Consider the following 13,899-nt stretch of genomic DNA (forward strand, 5'->3'; position numbering starts at 1 on the left):
AATGCCATGGTGACTACTAATGGACTGAACTCTGACAGATTCCCTCTGGAACGGGGCACAAGACAAGGGTGCTCGCTGTCCCCGCTGCTCTACTTGTTGGGGGCGGAGCCTCTGGCAGAGCTGATAAGGAGCAATCCAAGTATTATGGGTGTTTCTGCAGGTGGCCTGCAGCACAAGATTTCGCTTTACGCGGATGATGTCTTGATCTACATATCCAACCCTGAGAAATCCCTCCCTCTCATTTTAGACACAATTGCTCAGTATGGCAAGTTTTCAGGTTATAAGATCAATTTTAACAAATCCACTGTCTGCCCTCTCAATATTACACTCACCAGCTCTATGAAGACACTTTGTCCTTTCCAATGGAAAACACACGGGTTTCAATACCTCGGGATCTTCATAACACCAGATCTGAATAGCCTTTTTAAGGAAAATTATCTTCCACTCCTGGATCGAATCAAGAACGATCTCCAAACCTGGATCTCCCTCCCAATTAGCTTAGTAGGAAGAATTAATGTAATCCGTATGAACGTCCTCCCTAGACTAAACTACTTATTTCAGATGCTCCCATGCTATCTCCCAGTTTCCTTCTTCAAAACAACTAACCAAAGCATCACCAAATTTATATGGGGCAATAAAAAACCTAGGATCAAGTTTTCCACTTTATCAAAACCTGAATCTAAAGGTGGTCTTGCCCTTCCCTCCCTTCAACTGTACTACTGGTCTGCCCAAATCCGCAACATGCTAACATGGATCACAAACAGACAAGAGTCAACGTGGATTCAGATAGAAGCCCAATCCTGTGGTTCATTGCCCTTAAGCTCAATTATATTCATTAATAACTTTAGTGAAGTGGGCAACATAGCCAAAACCTTTGCGATTTACAGCACCCTACTAGCGTGGAGGGACTGTAAGAAATACCTGGGCATTTCCTCCCAAATATGTTCTCACTCGCCTATAGTAGGCAACCCAGACTTGCCAAAAGCCCTGAGGGATGCCAACTTTAATCTTTGGCATACTCTAGGAATCAGGACCTTTTCAGACCTATTTCATCAGAAAACCACTACACTGAAATCCTTTCAAGAGCTCTGCAGTGAATTCGATGTGCCAAGATCCCATTTCTTTAAATATCTTCAAATTAGACATGTAATTTCCTCATTTACCTCCAAGAGGAGGTTTAGAACTCAGTTGAATGAAGTTGAAACCCTTCTTGTCACAGCACAATCCATTAAAGGCAAAATATCTTACATCTATAGACTCCTTTCTGAGAAAGGAAGCTCCTCCTTTACTCCTTTGAAAATAATCTGGGAAAAGGACCTTGGTCTGACTATCAGTAATGAGTTATGGGCGGAGGTTTGCGACAGGGTATACTGCTCCTCTACCAGTGTAAAAATGAAAGAATCTAATTACAAATTTGTGTACAAATTTTATTATACTCCTTTGAGACTCCATAGAATGAAAACATATATGTCTCCTAACTGTAAAAGATGTACCTCTGAAAGTGGAACCTATATGCATGTATTTTGGAGCTGTAGGGAGATTGCCAGATTCTGGCAATCTGTACATACTGCTGCACAGAAAATACTAGATGTACAGTTTGATATGACCCCGTGTATCTATCTTCTTAATGCCCAGCAGGACTTTGTTCTTGATCCTGACAGAGAAAATTTGCTTATGACTATTACATACTTTGCTAAGAAATGTATTCTTCTATTGTGGGCCTCTAATACCCCTCCTACATTTAAAATGTGGATTGACCAGATTGTTGACTTTCTTCCTCTTGAAAAGCTCACTTATGACCTCCACAAGAGACAGCCCAAGTTTGATAGACTCTGGTCTCCACTATTCAACTATATTTCAAACTGGACAGAGTGAACGGGGTGACTAGGGAAATGCGCAGATACATGTTGTGTAAGGTACTGTAAAACCTAAAAACAAACTATTGGACCGTCGTCTCAGCGAATGCTTGAAATAGCTGATAAGAACCTTGATAGTGCTGCTGCAAGTGTTATGTTTTTTTATTTTTTATTATTATTATTATTTTTTAATTTAGTTTGAGTACGTGTGTGTGTGTATGTATATGTGCGTACGTACGTACGTGTGTATGTATGTATGTATGTACCAAGGAAAATGTATAGATTAAAATAAATGCTTTTATTTGACTTTATCATTCATTTTAATTGTATTTTTATTTTTTCAAAAGTATTATTTTTTTATTTTGTATTTTTTTAAAGCCTGTCACATCTGTGAATGTGGAATGCGTTCTGTTGGTTGATTGAAAAACAAGAAAACTTAATAAAACTTTAAATTGAAAAAAAAAAAAAAAAAGAAAAGAGTTAGCCACTTTATCAAGGCGAGAACCAAATGCAGACACAGGAGGCAGATGGTTGGAGTCTTACAATGTTTATTAATCCAAAGGGGTAGGCAAGACAATGGTCATGGACAGGCAAAAAGGGCAAAACCAGATCAGAGTCCAGGAGGTACAGAGCGGCAGACAGGCTCGTGGTCAAGGCTGGCAGAATGGTCAGGCAGGCAGGTACAAAGTCCAGAAACAGGCAAGGGTCAAAACTGTGAGGACTAGAAAAAGGAGAATGTCAAAAGCAGGAGAACAGGAAAACCTCTGGTTGATTTGGAAACATACAAGACAAACTGGCACAGAGAGACAGGAAACACAGGGATAAATACACTGGGGAAAATAAACAACACCTGGAGGGGGTGGAGACAATCACAAGGACAGGTGAAACAGATCAGGGTGTGACACATTTTGCTGTAGGTTTGTATTTACTAGTTAACAAAAAATCATGTATGTCACAAAAAATATATTCACCCCACCCTGTATTGTAATCAAAACTTACCAGAAAGCATGTAGTCATTGGTTCAAACAGTGTAGTAGTGTGGGCTCAATAGCATCTCATTAGTGTGCAAGATCTTGAGAATCAGCTGTACACGTGATTCCATTGAATTGGAGATAGTTTAACCAAAATTTGCCACAAGACCTAGAATTGCCTTATGTGTATCCCACAAAAAAGGTTCACTGTTATAAGCATTTTTTTTTAATGAATTTAAGCAACATTCCCAAAATTCCGGGGCTTAACTTCCTATAGAAAAATGTTCGGAAAGATTATCACACCCAGGGCCCTGAGTTTAGTGACGAGCAGGGATGTTGTGCTGCCGGAGTGTGAGGTAGCATTTTCAAGTTGAGAATACAACTGGTAAAAATATTTATATAATATTTCCATATAATAACTCCATATTATATAATAATATTCAATAGGCTGATCGAGAATTTTTTTGGCGCTCCCGCATTTAAAAAAAATAGTACTACTGTCATGAATCCCGCCGAAGTTGGCTCCCCCGCCTGTTCGGGTGGTGCTCGGCGGTCGTCGTCACCGATCCCTTTTCCTTTTCGGTTAGTTTTGTCTCATTTGTTACACCTGTTCCTATTTTGTGTGTGCTTGATTTGCTTCCCTATTTAGCGTGTGGAACCCGCCCCTTTGTTGTGCGGGATTATTTTTTTTTTAATTAAAAAAAAAAAAAAAAAAAATTCACGTTGTGTCGTTGGACCTTGTTACCCGTTGTTTTGGGTTGGTCAGTGGTTTGCGCATTTCATTTTGGTGCCGCATTAAAGTGCATATTTCCCCTGGACTTCTCTGCGCCTGATTCCTCGCTACACACCTATCCAGCCGTGACAACTACTCCACTGGTGACGAGTTTAGAGGGCACTAACCTAGCTTCCTATCCAGGAGCGATAGTTGACTTTCTTGGTCTCAGGCAAATTATACACACACTGTTATCATTTGATCAAGGAATCAATAGGCTTGCAAAACAGAAAAAGTTCAAGGTCTTGATTGGTTGATGGCTGTAAGTAACCTAAAACAAACATTCCACAGCTGAACCACGGAATGATCCAGGATTATTTATTTTTTTGAACATGGTAGAGGCGGGAAGCTGACCCTACAAGTAATGGTGCATAATACTATCTTCAGATACAGTTTTCATGGATACAATACAGATTCCCTTAGACATAGCACAGATTCCCTGGGTGAGAGATTCCTTTCTGAATGTTAGTTTGTTCATGTGGGAGGTTGGAAGACAGGCGGTCACCCTTTCTCTTCCATGAAAGCCCTCCTAATATAGAGAAACTCGGCCAAAAACAATTGGACAACGAGAGTGCAACACCGACCGAAAGTCGGGGGGAGGTGGGGCACTGTCAGTCCAGTTTCTTCCACTGGCCGACTCCAACTGGAATATCCAAGGCTGGCTCAGAACCACCCAAAACCAGTGAGCTAATGATTAAACAACAGGACCGTGGGACAGAAAAACAGTCACATTTTTCAGTTGCCACCTAGTTAACACAGTAAAATGGAAAGCCATAACAAAGTGTAGGGCTTGGGTTTAAACACCCCCAGGGTTAAATGCTCCCCTCCTAGAATGTTAGACATTTATTTTCAATACTTTCCCTGGATGACACTTGTCTAACTAAAAATGTCATTTGTCTCATATAAACTTTTTTTGTCACTCCAACAAAATGATTTTGGGGCACACTGATCTAATATTTTGTCATTTAGAAAAAGTTCTATATATCATCTAATGAAGTTAGATCTATAAACTTTATATATATATATATACACACTACCATTTAAAAGTTTGGGGTCACTTAGAAATGTCCTTGTTTTTGTCCATTAAAATAACATCAAATTGATACAGTGTAGACATTGTTAATGTTGTAAATTATTATTGTAGCTGGAAATGGCAGATTGTTTTATGGAATATCTACATAGGTGTACAGAGGCCCATTATCAGCAACCATCACTCCTGTGTTCAATGGCATGTTGTGTTAGCTAATCCAAATGTATAATTTTAAAAGGCTACGTGATCATTAGAAAACCCTTCTGCAATTATATTAGCACAGCTGAAAACTGTTATGCTGATTAAAGAAGCAATAACACTGGCCTTCTTTAGACTAGTTGAGTATCTGGAGCATCAGCATTTGTGGGTTCGATTACAGGCTCAAAATGGCCAGAAACGTACTTTCTTCTGAAACTCGTCCGTCTATTCTTGTTCTGAGAAATGAAGGCTATTCCATACGAGAAATTGCAAAGAAACTGAAGATCCCGTACAACGATGTATACTACTCCCTTCACAGAACAGAGCAAACTGTCTCTAACCAGAATAGAAAGAGGAGTGGGAGGCCCTGGTGCACAACTGAGCAAGAGGACAAGTACATTAGAGTGTCTAGTTTGAGAAACAGATGCCTCACAAGTCCTCAACTGGCAGCTTCATTAAATAGTACCTGCAAAACACCAGTCTTAACGTCAACAGTGAAGAGGCGACTCCGGGATACTGGCCTTCTAGGCAGAGTGGCAAAGAAAAAGCCATATCTCAGACTGGCCAATAAAAATGTAATATTAAGATGGGCAAAAGAACACAGACACTGGACAGAGGAACTCTACCTAGAAGGCCAGCATCCTGGAGTTGCCTCTTCACTGTTGACGTTGAGACTGGTGTTTTGCGGGTACTATTTAATGAAGCTGCCAGTTGAGGACTTTTGTTTCTTCTGAGGCGTCTGTTTCTCAAACTAGACACTAATGTACTTGTCCTCTTGCTCAGTTGTGCACTGGGGTCTCCCACTCCTCTTTCTATTCTGGTTAGAGCCAGTTTGCTCTGTTCTGTGATGGGAGTAGTACCCAGTGTTGTACACAGCGTTGTACGAGGAGTAGGGGTGTCGATAAATCAACATTAAAAAAAATAATGCAAATATGTCAATCTGCATCACCTCTTTATGTTTCCATCATCTGTCTTTCACCCATCCCCACTGGGCACACACTCGTTGAATCAACGTTGTTTCCACGTCATTTCAATGACATTATGTTGAATCAACGTGGAATCGATGTTGAATTGAGCGGTTAGTCCTTCCATATTTTCCTCTGTTTTTCGTTTCATTCTGCCACTGATCTAATGTGATAGAGTGATGCCCATCACAGGGACAGTTGCAGGAAAACACACATCTATTTCCATTATGCTCAACTTTAGGATGGCTCATCATTTTGCCCATTAGTTTAACAGTTCTTATATAGTCATAACGAGTGCATCTTTTGGATAAGTCCTACAAAGTAAAGTGACAAGTTATTGTATGAACAAATATGATAAATGCTGTTGGCACATTTTGTTTTGTGTCCCGAATAATGATAAACTGTTTTTAGAGGATTACAAATGATCAATGAGAGTCTTGCAGTCAGTTTATTGAGTTAAGAAATTGAATCCGAATGAAAAATGAAATTACAGATTACAAACTCGCCTTTAGGAAGACAAAAAAATATTCAGTCATACTAAGAGATTTTTCACAGAACTCAGAAGTCTAAGTCTATTGGTCCCAGAGACTGGACCATTGGCCTGGAACATCACCATGGGATACCATTCCCTTCCCAGTCCATAAGGCTGCCATTGTGCTTCTCTGTGAGGGTTGACATCACATGCAGAATGCCTTTGGCACTGTCCTCAGTCGTCACCGGTGCCTGTCGAACAGAAACCCATCACAGACAAACAGTTTTAGATCTGTGCCATTCTGCTATGACTCTAGTCCTACCTCTAGTCCTACCTCATTCTACTCACATTTGGGCCTCCCATGTCAGTTTTCACCCAGCCAGGGTGAATGGCCATGACCAGAATCCCATCCCTCTGGAAGTCCTCTGCCAGGCAACATGTCAGCATGTTCAGTGCTGCCTAGTGGAGAATAGGACAAAATAAATCACTTTATCCACATCTTCCTTATTCAGCATGTTCCACTACCAGCCAGAAGAGTGTTAAGGATCAAATTAGAAGTAGGCCTACTGATGGTGGCATACCTTGCTGGCTCTGTAAGGATACATAGGGGCCATGGAGAAAGTCTCACGACACTTCTCAACCGAGGACAGCAGAGTGGAGATGTTGATGATGGCTGCCCTGCTACAGGACATCCCTGTTGTCACAGGACCTGATTGGTCAGCTGCCTTCTGCAGGTATGACCTGAACTCCTGCAAGAAAGGACAGATAAAGAAGTCATTTTCTTAATCTCAGTGTCAATACATCAAAGATCTGGATCTTGTAACTTTTTCATACACCTTTGCCCTTTAGGAATTGATCCCCCCCAAAAATGTGTAGCATGTATTCATTGAGAGATTTATAGAGAGCAGAGAACTCAAAGTACAACTTAACAACATTCCTGAGAAGGGAGTAAGTAAACAATGAAACAGTAAAACAAAAGCCTAGTCTTCTGAAGCACTTCATGTAATAGTGCATGTACAGTATCGACCTTAGCGATGAGCATGGGTCCCACTGCGTTGGTGACAAACAAATCCACCATCTCCTTCTTGCCCGTCACTGCCAGTGTGCCAGAGGGGTTATCCCCGTTGTTCACGGCAGAGCCATTAATGGCAGCGTTGTTAATGATCAGATTCAGGCTGCCGTCAATCAGTTTATCACCGACTACCCTGGAGGCCTCGGATATACTGACTGGGTCTGCAACGTCTGTCAACACAACATTTTTTAAATGTAGACGTTTAGGAAGGAAGTATAGCTCACTCTGCTCTTGTTGTCACCCTATAAGAAATACATTTTTTTGCACCAAGTTGTCTCTTGTGTTATCTCTGTGTGTAAGGGAGTGCGTAACTGGCGGCAGGGAAGTTAGGCGTAATCAACGGAGCAGTTTTTTTCATAAAACCACCGGAACCAAAACAACAAACAAATAGGTACAAAACCCGTTGCGCACCAGAGAAAATGTGCACATGCACTTACAATAAACAATTCCGCACAAAGACATGGGGGGAACAGAGGGTTAAATACACAACATGTAATGAGGGAAATGAGACCAGGTGTGTTGGAAGACAAGACAAAACAAAAGGAAAATGAAAAGTGGATCGATGATGGCTAGAAGACCGCCGAGCGCCGCCCGAACAAGGAAAGGAACCGACTTCGGTGGAAGTCGTGACACTGTGTATTTTTATGGCAGGTCACAATATGCAAAATATAAGCCTCAACATGGGACATTTGGGCTATTGGACATTTTATTTTACAACATGTTCATTGAAATTGCAATAGAGGTAAACATTTGTTTTAGTGTTTTCATAAAGCCAAAGTAGCAGAAACCCTTACCCAATCTCACAATAGTGAGCAGTTGGGGATGCCTCTGCGCCAGCTCCTTCAGTGCCTTGAAGAAGGAGCAAATGTGTTGGGTCAGAGCAGGCTAAATTCTAGGATCTTGATTCACTCCAACAATTTCCATAGAGAATTAAGTGCATATACAAAGTCACGTGCTAATGAATCTTTCCAATTCAAATACACAACAAATGTACAGTACTTAATGAGAGAATCTACGTATTATATTTAACTCAAATATCTTGCTACATAAAACAGAAACCATGCTCAGTTTTCTATTGTTGCCAACCTCTACATACTCTGTGCCATGCATTAGGCTCTGGAGCTCTCTGATACTTTGCTACTTTCTGTAAACTGGCCTGGTTTCTGGGACTGTGGACTACCTGAGCTCCATATAGATCTCGACACCCGGCAAAGATCTGGGCTGGAGCACTGGTGGACTCTGCCAGCTGACGAACTAGCTCTAGACCGATTCCCCGGTTAGACCCTGTCACCAGAACACTGCCTCCTATCCTAGCCGCCATAGTCGCTGTCTGCCTATTGAATTAATTTATCCCACACTGACACTGTCCTTATGATTATGTGTAATGTATGTGCGGGGGGGAACAGTATTTAGAGTTCATAGTTAATCTTCACCTATGTTAATGTTTAATCTGCATGGGCTGCACCTTAGTACCAGCGTCATCCCATTTCACAAATAATGCCCTGCACACTCACTATTCAGCAAGCATTTGGACAACAGATTCTTTAGGGCAAGACCAGTAGGAAACGAAAGATTGACAATTACCAGGAAAACGGTAGTTGTGAAATACATACAATATTTATTTTATACTGAACAAAAATAGAAACACAAAATGTGTTGGTCCCATGTTTCATGAGCTGAAACATAAGATCCCAAAAATGTTCCATCTCAAATTGTGTGCACAAATTTGTTTACATCCCTGTTATTGAGCATTTCTCCTATGCCAAGATAATCCATCCACTTGACAGGTGTGGCATATCAAGAAGCTGATTAAACAGCATGATCATTACACAGATGCACCTTGTGCTGGGGACAATAAAAGGCCACTCTAAAATGTGCAGTTGTGTCACACAACACAATGCCACAGATGTCAGAAGTTGAGGGAGCCTGCAATTTTTTTATTTTTTAAATATTTTTTTAACCTTTATTTAACTAGGCAAGTCAAGTGAACAAATTCTTATTTTCAATGACGGCGTAGTGGCTTAACTGCCTGTTCAGGGGCAGAACGACCAATTTGTACCTTGTCAGCTCAGTGATTTGAACTTGCAACCTTCTGGTTACTAGTCCAACGCTCTAACCACTAGGCTACCCTGAATGCTGACTGGAGGAATGTTGCCAGATAATGATTTTGTATGAACAAATATGATAAATGCTGTTGGCACATTTTGTTTTGTGTCCCGAATAATGATAAACTGTTTTTAGAGGATTACAAATGATCAATGAGAGTCTTGCAGTCAGTTTATTGAGTTAAGAAATTGAATCCGAATGAAAAATGAAATTACAGATTACAAACTCGCCTTTAGGAAGACAAAAAAATATTCAGTCATAGTAAGAGATTTTTCACAGAACTCAGAAGTCTAAGTCTATTGGTCCCAGAGACTGGACCATTGGCCTGGAACATCACCATGGGATACCATTCCCTTCCCAGTCCATAAGGCTGCCATTGTGCTTCTCTGTGAGGGTTGACATCACATGCAGAATGCCTTTGGCACTGTCCTCAGTCGTCACCGGTGCCTGTCGAACAGAAACCCATCACAGACAAACAGTTTTAGATCTGTGCCATTCTGCTATGACTCTAGTCCTACCTCTAGTCCTACCTCATTCTACTCACATTTGGGCCTCCCATGTCAGTTTTCACCCAGCCAGGGTGAATGGCCATGACCAGAATCCCATCCCTCTGGAAGTCCTCTGCCAGGCAACATGTCAGCATGTTCAGTGCTGCCTAGTGGAGAATAGGACAAAATAAATCACTTTATCCACATCTTCCTTATTCAGCATGTTCCACTACCAGCCAGAAGAGTGTTAAGGATCAAATTAGAAGTAGGCCTACTGATGGTGGCATACCTTGCTGGCTCTGTAAGGATACATAGGGGCCATGGAGAAAGTCTCACGACACTTCTCAACCGAGGACAGCAGAGTGGAGATGTTGATGATGGCTGCCCTGCTACAGGACATCCCTGTTGTCACAGGACCTGATTGGTCAGCTGCCTTCTGCAGGTATGACCTGAACTCCTGCAAGAAAGGACAGATAAAGAAGTCATTTTCTTAATCTCAGTGTCAATACATCAAAGATCTGGATCTTGTAACTTTTTCATACACCTTTGCCCTTTAGGAATTGACCCCCCCCAAAAATGTGTAGCATGTATTCATTGAGAGATTTATAGAGAGCAGAGAACTCAAAGTACAACTTAACAACATTCCTGAGAAGGGAGTAAGCAAACAATGAAACAGTAAAACAAAAGCCTAGTCTTCTGAAGCACTTCATGTAATAGTGCATGTACAGTATCGACCTTAGCGATGAGCATGGGTCCCACTGCGTTGGTGACAAACAAATCCACCATCTCCTTCTTGCCCGTCACTGCCAGTGTGCCAGGGGGGTTATTCCCGTTGTTCACGGCAGAGCCATTAATGGCAGCGTTGTTAATGATCAGATTCAGGCTGCCGTCAATCAGTTTATCACCGACTACCCTGGAGGCCTCGGATATACTGACTGGGTCTGCAACGTCTGTCAACACAACATTTTTTAAATGTAGACGTTTAGGAAGGAAGTATAGCTCACTCTGCTCTTGTTGTCACCCTATAAGAAATACATTTTTTGCACCAAGTTGTCTCTTGTGTTATCTCTGTGTGTAAGGGAGTGCGTAACTGGCGTTAGGCGCAGGAAGTTAGGCGCAGGAGAGCAAAACTGGGTAATCAACGGAGCAGTTTTTTTCATAAAACCACCGGAACCAGAACAACAAACAAATAGGTACAAAACCCGTTGCGCACCAGAGAAAATGTGCACATGCACTTACAATAAACAATTCCGCACAAAGACATGGGGGGAACAGAGGGTTAAATACACAACATGTAATGAGGGAAATGAGACCAGGTGTGTTGGAAGACAAGACAAAACAAAAGGAAAATGAAAAGTGGATCGATGATGGCTAGAAGACCGCCGAGCGCCGCCCGAACAAGGAAAGGAACCGACTTCGGTGGAAGTCGTGACACTGTATTTTTATGGCAGGTCACAATATGCAAAATATAAGCCTCAACATGGGACATTTGGGCTATTGGACATTTTATTTTACAACATGTTCATTGAAATTGCAATAGAGGTAAACATTTGTTTTTGTGTTTTCATAAAGCCAAAGTAACAGAAACCCTTACCCAATCTCACAATAGTGAGCAGTTGGGGATGCCTCTGCGCCAGCTCCTTCAGTGCCTTGAAGAAGGAGCAAATGTGTTGGGTCAGGGCAGGCTAAATTCTAGGATCTTGATTCACTCCAACAATTTCCATAGAGAATTAAGTGCATATACAAAGTCACGTGCTAATGAATCTTTCCAATTCAAATACACAACAAATGTACAGTACTTAATGAGAGAATCTACGTATTATATTTAACTCAAATATCTTGCTACATAAAACAGAAACCATGCTCAGTTTTCTATTGTTGCCAACCTCTACATACTCTGTGCCATGCATTAGGCTCTGGAGCTCTCTGATACTTTGCTACTTTCTGTAAACTGGCCTTAGAGGCTGTGGACTACCTGAGCTCCATATAGATCTCGACACGCGGCAAAGATCTGGGCTGGAGCACTGGTGGACTCTGCCAGCTGACGGACTAGCTCTAGACCGATTCCCCGGTTAGACCCTGTCACCAGAACACTGCCTCCTATCCTAGCCGCCATAGTCGCTGTCTGCCTATTGAATTAATTTATCCCACACTGACACTGTCCTTATGATTATGTGTAATGTATGTGCGGGGGGGAACAGTATTTAGAGTTCATAGTTAATCTTCACCTATGTTAATGTTTAATCTGCATGGGCTGCACCTTAGTACCAGCGTCATCCCATTTCACAAATAATGCCCTGCACACTCACTATTCAGCAAGCATTTGGACAACAGACTCTTTAGGGCAAGACCAGTAGGAAACGAAAGATTGACAATTACCAGGAAAACAGTAGTTGTGAAATACATACAATATTTATCTTATACTGAACAAAAATAGAAAAACAAAATGTGTTGGTCCCATGTTTCATGAGCTGAAACATAAGATCCCAGAAATGTTCCATCTCAAATTGTGTGCACAAATTTGTTTACATCCCTGTTATTGACCATTTCTCCTATGCCAAGATAATCCATCCACTTGACAGGTGGCATATCAAGAAGCTGATTAAACAGCATGATCATTACACAGGTGCACCTTGTGCTGGGGACAATAAAAGGCCACTAAAATGTGCAGTTGTGTCACACAACACAATGCCACAGATGTCGGAAGTTGAGGGAGCCTGCAATTTTTTTATTTTTAAAATATTTTTTTAACCTTTATTTAACTAGGCAAGTCAACTGAACAAATTCTTATTTTCAATGACGGTGTAGTGGCTTAACTGCCTGTTCAGGGGCAGAACGACCGATTTGTACCTTGTCAGCTCAGTGATTTGAACTTGCAACCTTGCGGTTACTAGTTCAACGCTCTAACCACTAGGCTACCCTGGCTACCCTGCATGTTGACTGGAGGAATGTTGCCAGATAATTGAATGTTCCTTTCTCTACCATAAGCCGCCTCCAACGTCATTTTAGAGAATTTGGCAGTAAGTCCAACCGGCCTCACAATAGCAGACCAGGACCAACCAGGACCTCCACATCCGGCTTCTTCACCTGCTGGATCGTCTGAGACCAGCCACCCAAACAGCTTATAAAACCGAGGACGGTTTCTGTCTGTAATAAAGCCCTTTGGTGGGTAAAAACCTCATTCTGATTGGCTGGGCCTTGCTCCCAAGTGGGTGGGCCTATGCCCTTCCAGGCCCACCCATGGCTGTGCTCCTGCCCAGTCGTGTGAAATCCATAGATTAGGACCTAACACATTTTTTGAATTGACTGATTTCCTTATGTGAACTGTAGCTCAGTAAAAAACATTTCAATTTCGTTTTTATATTATTTAGTTTCGGTGTTTGGGATAGAAAGTAGCCTATGCATGGGAAGCTAGGAGCTATTTATGTGTTGTATCCCTGTAGTTTCCTTGGGGGGGGGGGGGGGGGGTAGTCCCTCCTTGACACTGGGGGGCAGTAAAACATAAGGTAACGGGCCATGACCATAGACTTGGCTAGACATAACATCTCTGTATATGTGTCATGATGGTGTCTGTGAGAGGATGGGCAGCGCCATTAAGGCCATCTCCATCTTGAAATAGTAAATGTTAGTTTTCACAAGTAAAATTCATTGGCTGATCCCTTCTGTCACGACTCCAACCGGGTCATCATGTCATGCCAACCAGGTCATCAGGAGGGATTAGCCAATGAAGTTGGAAGTCCCGCCCAGTTGACTAAATCAAAATGGTAAAAGTCCTCAATGGCGCTGCCCATGCTAATACAGGTTTTTGTCCAATAGAGGACTCCATACAACTGGCCAGGACATGGTTAGGTTTAAATTATAAATCAATCCTTATGTAACTTGGATTTAAAGAATAAGCACCTAGACAGACTGGTGCAAGATATATGGTGGAAGAAAACCCTCTTGCCCATGTTTACACCAATCCAATGC

General features: G+C 41.8%; 2 protein-coding genes across 3 annotated transcripts; both read right to left on the reverse strand.

Moving 5' to 3' along the window:
* Nucleotides 1-6,217: 6,217 nt before the first annotated feature.
* LOC118941470 (C-factor-like) lies at nt 6,218-8,746 on the reverse strand. Its single transcript, XM_036954645.1, has 6 exons — nt 8,517-8,746; nt 8,131-8,185; nt 7,292-7,506; nt 6,846-7,013; nt 6,613-6,723; nt 6,218-6,515 (listed from the first exon to the last, which is right to left on the reverse strand). The coding sequence occupies exons 1-6, from the start codon at nt 8,655-8,657 to the stop codon at nt 6,402-6,404; spliced, it is 804 nt and encodes a 267-aa protein (XP_036810540.1). The 5' UTR covers nt 8,658-8,746; the 3' UTR covers nt 6,218-6,401.
* Nucleotides 8,747-9,595: 849 nt separating this feature from the next.
* Nucleotides 9,596-12,141, reverse strand: zgc:158868 (SDR family oxidoreductase). 2 transcript variants are annotated; one of them, XM_021570364.2, is made up of 6 exons: nt 11,906-12,141; nt 11,525-11,579; nt 10,666-10,880; nt 10,220-10,387; nt 9,987-10,097; nt 9,596-9,889 (listed from the first exon to the last, which is right to left on the reverse strand). In XM_021570364.2, the coding sequence occupies exons 1-6, from the start codon at nt 12,044-12,046 to the stop codon at nt 9,776-9,778; spliced, it is 804 nt and encodes a 267-aa protein (XP_021426039.1). In that variant the 5' UTR covers nt 12,047-12,141; the 3' UTR covers nt 9,596-9,775. The 2 variants fall into 2 exon arrangements, with proteins under 2 accessions (XP_021426039.1, XP_036810547.1); XM_036954652.1 differs by lacking the exon at nt 11,906-12,141 and adding an exon at nt 11,827-11,845.
* Nucleotides 12,142-13,899: the final 1,758 nt, after the last annotated feature.

This window comes from Oncorhynchus mykiss, chromosome 2 (assembly GCF_013265735.2).
Source record: "Oncorhynchus mykiss isolate Arlee chromosome 2, USDA_OmykA_1.1, whole genome shotgun sequence".
Taxonomy (NCBI): Eukaryota; Metazoa; Chordata; class Actinopteri; order Salmoniformes; family Salmonidae; genus Oncorhynchus; species Oncorhynchus mykiss.

What these genes read in the sequence shown, in the direction of transcription:
- zgc:158868 (XM_021570364.2), bottom strand. Translation starts at nt 12,046, where the DNA reads ATGGCGGCTAGGATAGGAGGCAGTGTTCTGGTGACAGGGTCTAACCGG. An exon ending in GCTCACTATTGTGAGATTGG is followed by an intron (nt 10,881 to 11,524) that starts GTAAGGGTTTCT and finishes TTGTGTTGACAG; the next exon opens with ACGTTGCAGACCCAGTCAGT. An exon ending in CTGACATGGGAGGCCCAAAT is followed by an intron (nt 9,890 to 9,986) that starts GTGAGTAGAATG and finishes TCTGTTCGACAG; the next exon opens with GCACCGGTGACGACTGAGGA.
- LOC118941470 (XM_036954645.1), bottom strand. Translation starts at nt 8,657, where the DNA reads ATGGCGGCTAGGATAGGAGGCAGTGTTCTGGTGACAGGGTCTAACCGG. An exon ending in GCTCACTATTGTGAGATTGG is followed by an intron (nt 7,507 to 8,130) that starts GTAAGGGTTTCT and finishes TTGTGTTGACAG; the next exon opens with ACGTTGCAGACCCAGTCAGT. An exon ending in CTGACATGGGAGGCCCAAAT is followed by an intron (nt 6,516 to 6,612) that starts GTGAGTAGAATG and finishes TCTGTTCGACAG; the next exon opens with GCACCGGTGACGACTGAGGA.